Source organism: Physeter macrocephalus, chromosome 14, assembly GCF_002837175.3.
Source record: "Physeter macrocephalus isolate SW-GA chromosome 14, ASM283717v5, whole genome shotgun sequence".
In the NCBI taxonomy this organism is placed as follows: domain Eukaryota; kingdom Metazoa; phylum Chordata; class Mammalia; order Artiodactyla; family Physeteridae; genus Physeter; species Physeter macrocephalus.
Window position 1 is genome coordinate 89647544 of NC_041227.1, and position 5970 is coordinate 89653513.

Sequence of the window (5970 nt, forward strand, 5' to 3'; positions counted from 1 at the left end):
ACCCCACCCACCCACCTCCTCAACCCGCCGCCGCTCTTCCTTCTGCTCCTCGATGCGCCGCTGCCGCTGGTGCAGCAGGTGCTTGATGTGCGCCTCTGGGTCTCGCTGTTGCTGCTGCTGCAGCTGCTGCTGCTGCTTTAAAGCCTCCGAGTTGCTCTTGTTCTCCTGCTGGAGCCGGAGGAATTCCCGGCGGAGGGTCGACTCCCCCGGCACATTCATGATGGAGCTGGGTCAGGACCGCACACGGAGGATCGGGGTCAGAAGCCACCCTCATCCCTGGGAGCCCTAAATGGGCGCTTCACCCGACCAGACCAGACGGTCTGCGTTTGGCCACTCCCGCTGACCGGAGGCCTGCCCTCCCTCTGCCCCCTTTCAGGCCCTGATTCCTTTAACATCCCAGCCTGCAGCCCTGAATCCCCCTCGCACACCTCTTGCTCATTCGTTCGTTCCGTTCCATCTCAGCACCCAGGGATTCCATCTTATGGGTCTACCTGTCTGTGCCCACCACCCCCAGACTGAGTCCCCAAGCCAAGGACCACTGTTGCCCCCGCAGACGGTAAGCGATGGTCCCCAACCTCCGCCTGCCAAGCCCACCTTGGCTCTCCTTCCTCTCCATGGCTGTCGTCTTCCTCTTCGCTGCCACTGTACTCATATTCTGTCTCCTCTGCAGAGGGGGGAGATCACTGCTGTTTCTTCACCCAGTGCCCCAGACCCCACCCTGGGCTAGGGAAACCTTAGATGGGGATAACCAATAAGGTCTGTCTGGATGGCCACGCTCCTGGGTCCCCACCCGCCTCCTTGGAGCAACGGGGTGATGGTGGCTCGCAGGTTCGGGCCCGGACGCAGATGCGGGATTAGACCCCGCCGTGGGCGGGATGTGGTGGGAGGTGTACGTGCACATGCTCAGCGTGAGCCCTCATGTGGAAGGCGGACTTAAATCAGGTGGCGACAGAGGAAAAACCCCTCTGGGGTTGGAAGTTTGGGAAAGGAGATCTCCTTGCACAGGGAGAGCTGGCGCTGGAAGGGGGCCTGAAGGGGAGCCAGGAGGAGCCAGGGCTGGTGAAGAGGAGCAGGGGCTGTGTGTGTCCCAGACCCGCCCCCTCCCTCCGCCCGCTGACCTTTCTCGCCTCGTTTCTTCCGAGATCGGTCAATGTGGTCCTTGAGCTGGATGCGGACCTGCCGCTCAGTGGGCTGGTCGCGGATGAACGGGAACTTGAGCAGCTGCTCCGTCGGTGGGCGGCTCAGGTAAGTCTTGATGAGGCACGTGTCAATGAAGTCGATGAACTTCTTAGACCTGGAAATGATGGTGGCTCACACTGGGAGGGCCCCCTCGGAAGGGGGGGTGATGCCAGGAGGAAGGGGGGGATCCACCCTGACTTCCCTCCTGTCTCCCCCGTATCCCAACACCAGGCTCCTGGCTCCCCAGCTGCAGTGCCGCCCCCGCCCGCCCCCTCTTCTCTGGTGCAGACCCAAGCCTGGGCGCAGGGCGGAGAGGTGGAGGCCTTGTCCGAGGGCCTCCTTCCTAGACGCCAACCCCCCAGAGACCTACCATTTCTTGGACTTGAGCCTGGGTGGCGGGTTCCGGGGGATGAGGAAGAGGGCTCGCATGGGATGCATGTCACACAGAGCTGGTGCACGGAAGAGACGCGATCAGCTCCTTCCGCCCGGCCAAGAGCCTGGAGTCCTTCTGGCCACAGGCCTCCCGCGACCCACCTCCTCCCTAGAGCTCTTTCTGGGCCCTCCCTCCTCTCCCAGGCTCTGCACTTACGGGGGGCTCCCTCTGCCATCTCGATGGCTGTGATTCCTAAAGACCAAATGTCACTCTGTGGAGGCAAGAGAAGAGGGACAGGTGAACGTTCCCGACCACTCTTCCTGGTCCACGCCCTCCCTGAGGCCCCTGTCCTCCAACTCCCCCACCCGTCCCAAGCGCACTTTCCTGACCACAAAACGTTCCTCAGCCTCTCACTGCTAACACGACCCCAGGTCGTCATTTTGCTCCCCAACCTGCTCAAGCTCCCCCTATTTTCAGTCCACCCGCTGCCCCCACCTCCTTCCTGCCCTCGGCTGCCTCCACGCGCCTACTCCCTGCTCCGTACCCTGTAATCGTAGGTGGCGTCAGGGTTCTCATCGCAAGCGATGACCTCGGGGGCCATCCAGTAGGGGGTCCCGATGAAAGTGTTCCGCCTGCCCACGGTGCGGTCCAGCTGTGCGCTCACCCCGAAATCCACTGGGAGGACAGAGGGAGAGGCTGTGATGGAGCACCACGTCTGCTCCCTCGTCTGTGCTGGCGTCCGCGAGTCCTACCTGGCCACTCCCGGCCATCTCTTCACCCCATCAACATCCCAAAGACCCTGACTTAGTCTTCCTGCGTCTGGGGGGAAAACCAAGGTGAAAGGACCGAGGGACAACATTCCAGGCCGAAGGAGCCGAACAATCCCATCTCCCCAGAGGGGCCTGCACAGCACCTGGGACCTAACAGGGAGCAGGCAAAACAAGTGCTCGGGTGAATCTGCAGCAGAAGGAGAGGAGCAAACCTCCCAGCCCACGGGTAGCTGCACTTGAGCCACTGGAGAGAATGAATAAAGGGGCTCATTCCGTGCTGGAGGTCAGAAGGCGTCGGCGTACCTAGCTTGACCTCGGCATTCTCTGTCAGCAGCACATTCTGCCCCTTGATGTCTCGGTGGATCACCTTGTGGGCGTGGAGATGGGCCAGACCCTGGGGCAGGAGAGGGGGAAGTAGCCTTGGTGTTAGAGGCCAAGGATGTGAGCCGAGGGGAGGCGGAGGCATCAGTCTGGTCTGGGCTGGGCTGAGGGAGCTGCCCCCCTCCACCCAGGAGCCCAAGTACAGGCTGAACTTTGGGGGGAGCTTCCTCAGAGTGGTGGCTCTGGAGAATCGAGCTGCAGGGTTGCAGGTGGAGAAGGGGCGGTGCTGGGAAGCAGAGGCGCCCATTTCCTCTGAGCGTTCTCCAAGGCCGGCACTCAGCCTCCACCCCCACCAGCATCAGGCCCTCTGCGCCTCCAAGAGGGCACAGTTCCATCTCCCTCCCCGTGCGTGCGGGGAGGGTCCACGTCCAGGGAGACGGGCTCCACATCAGCCCCAAAGCCCCAAACCGGGAGAAGGCAGGGCCGGAGGTGCCACCCGGTGACTTACTGCGGGCCGGCCTGGCCGCGAGCGGTGGTCGTCGGGCTTGGCTTTGTTCCCAGGGGAGAGCACGGGGGAGCTGTCCAGTTTGGAGGCTAGAGGTGGCGGGGTGGGGGACGGGAGGTCACCGACTCCTGCACAGCGGGTGGCCGCAAGCCCAGCCCGCTCCCCCCCCTGCCCCCCCCCCGCAGTCGAGAGCAGCCAAAGGCAGGGTCCACCCTGATGGAGGCTGCCCGTGGGGCCCGGCTCACATACCTCCCACCCGGTTCCGCTCCAGTGAGCCAGCCTGGGGCAGGTGCCCGTGAGAGGCGGGGAGGACGCTGTCCGAGCGCTCCCAGCCAGGGTCGCTCCTCCTGAGGTCAGGGTTACTGCGGGAGGGGCAGAGGCAGGGTCAGGGGGACAGGGTGTCCCCGCCCGGGGAGGCTGAGCTGCGCCGCAGAGGGAGCCATCACCAGGGGAAGCAGGTGGCAGGAGTGAGTAGTGCGGGGACGGCTCCATTACCTACAGGCGTTGGGCGGGCCAGGGGGCTGAGCAGGGGGCCCTGGAGGCTTGGGGTTGCCCCGCTCGGCCCGCCTTTGCAGATAGATTTGCCAGGCGGAGTTGCTGCGAGGTCTGTGGAGGGAGCACAGGGGTGCCGGGGGCGGGGGGCAGGGAGGGGGCTGAGGTGACCGGGTCGGGGCTTGCCCACCCCTAGGCGGGTAACCTGGCAAACTCCCCTCTGCCCCCCCACGCCGCTCCCTGGGCTGCTGCCCGCCCGCACCCAGGGGTTACCTGGCACGGACAGCCTGGGCTGGCCGGGACCCTCCAGCCCCACTGGCGTTAAGGGCAGTGGCGATAGATGAAGTCCTCTGAGGCACCTGAGGAGAGAAGAAAGGAGTCAGTGCTCTGTGCTGGGTGCCCGGTGGACACTTGTCCTCATGGAGACCCTGGAAGGGGCTCTCCCCACCTTTATGGAGGAACAGACTGAGATCGGGGAAGCTAATGAATTTGTCTGAGGTCACGAAAATGGGAAACAGCGGAGCTGGGGTCTGACCCAGAAAGTCTGGCCCCTGGCGCCCCCCAAACCCTGGGCACTCTTCCACTCCCACATGCACCACGGAATCACCGGGACACACGCGGGTGGCGGCCCGCCCACCAGACATTAGGGTAACACCTGAGGGACGCGCCGTGCTAGACGCCTCGCCCTTCTCTTCCCTTCCAACCCCGAACCCACGTCCACCTCGCCTGCTGCCCACTCGACCTCCGCTCCCCTCCCTTACTATTCCTCTGCCCTCTTCCGGCTCAGCAAGGCTGTCCTTACCTTGGGAGGGGCCTCATTATCAGGCCGGACCCAGGCTGGGGGGTTCGGGCTGGGGCCAGGCCCTTCGGAAGTGGGGTCTGAGTTCTGGCGGATGACGGCTCCTCGGGCACTAGGCGTGGCAGTGGGTGCGGGCACGGTGGGGTCGGGGTCGTGTGAGGCTGGGAAGGCAGCCAGGTTTCGGGTGGGCTGGTCCTGCAGGGACTGGGATCGGGGTACAGGCGCTGCATATGGCTTCAGTGGGACCCGGTGTGCCACCAGGCTCTGCGGGGAGAGACCAGGGAGGGTGGGCTGCCTGCTCTGTGGCACGTCCCCACCTGGGAGCTGGGGCCTGGGCTGGGAGGAAGGGGCAAGTCAAGCCTCTGGCTTCCGATTATCCACTGAAAGGGGCTCCTAGAGCCCAAGAACAGGTAAGACACAGAAACAGATGGGTGCAGCCGCCTGTCTCTGCCCACGTATCCCGAGGTCTGTGATCCCTGGCTAAGGGCATGTGCATGTGTGTACACAAGATGTAGCTGTGCTGCGTGAGGCCCCCTGCGTCTGCGTGTTAAGACAGGAACAGGGAGAGACTCACCTTGTGTGGTCCCTCCTGGGGCTCCACCGGCCTCTGCATAGGAGGAGTTTGGGAAAGGGGTCCTGGGGGCCCAGGGGAGGCCTGGGGGACGGGGGGCTCAGGCCCTGTGCTGCCTGGCTTGGTCTTGGCCAAGGGAGAGTTCTGCTGCTTGTTCATCCTCGTTCTCTCTTCTACCTGTGATGCAAGAGGATGCCAAGCAGGACAACTTCTGTCCTGTTCTCAAAACCGAGGTCCAGACCTCCGCAGCCCTCCGCTTGCACCGCGTGCCCCTTTCCCCTTCCCAGCGCCCGCCCGTGCGGAAGGAGCATGCTCGCAGCTATCAGGTCCCAGGCGGCGGAGCCTCAGGCAGCGAAGGGGGCAATGAGTACCTCTCGGGCCCAGGCCGGTCTGTCGGCAGGGTTAGCGCCCCGACCGTAATGGTACAGGGGCTTCCTGTCCGCGGGCAGGGCCTGCTGCTGCTGCAGGGACTTGAGGTAGGCGTGCTCCTGCTGCAGCTGCCTCTGCAGGCGCTCCGACTGCCGCTGCTCCTCCAGCTGCTGCCTCTTGTATTCCTGGGCCCAAGGGTGGGGAGAGAGGGCTCAGCAGGGCGTGGCCTGGAAGCTAGAGCAGCCGTGCCCTTGCTCTGCTCCAACTGCCTAGAGAGGCGATGTCTTCCCTCGATGCTGGGGTGAACCCCTTCCCCTGAAGGGTTCCCATCCCATTCCAGCAGAGACACTCTGAATACGCATCTTCCCAGAGGCGGCTGGGGACCCCGTTACCAGCAGTAGGGCCTGTTCCTGGAGCAGCTGTTGCTGAAGGATCTCGAGCTGTCGCTGCTCCTCCTCTAGCCTGTGACGGATATACTCCTGGGGGGCAGGGTGGGGGGCAAAGGGCAGGGAAAGAGGGAGAGGCAGAGGGGGGCGGCGGCGGCGGCAGAGGTGGCGGACAGGGTCAGTGGGTGAGGATGAGGAGGTGGGG

At 64.3% G+C, this 5970-nt stretch overlaps 1 protein-coding gene across 1 annotated transcript in view; it reads right to left on the minus strand.

Annotated features, from left to right (window-relative positions):
• The window catches only part of MINK1 (misshapen like kinase 1), a 58017-nt gene that overhangs the window by 6157 nt on the left and 45890 nt on the right, over positions 1-5970 (minus strand). Inside the window, exons 13-20 of the mRNA XM_028498088.2 lie at positions 5772-5858; positions 5382-5564; positions 5014-5187; positions 4443-4703; positions 3914-3999; positions 3644-3754; positions 3398-3510; positions 3152-3237 (exon numbers count right to left, since the gene is read on the minus strand). Coding sequence (XP_028353889.2) covers positions 3152-3237; positions 3398-3510; positions 3644-3754; positions 3914-3999; positions 4443-4703; positions 5014-5187; positions 5382-5564; positions 5772-5858 — 1101 coding nt within the window. The remainder of the gene's footprint in view (positions 1-3151; positions 3238-3397; positions 3511-3643; positions 3755-3913; positions 4000-4442; positions 4704-5013; positions 5188-5381; positions 5565-5771; positions 5859-5970) is intronic.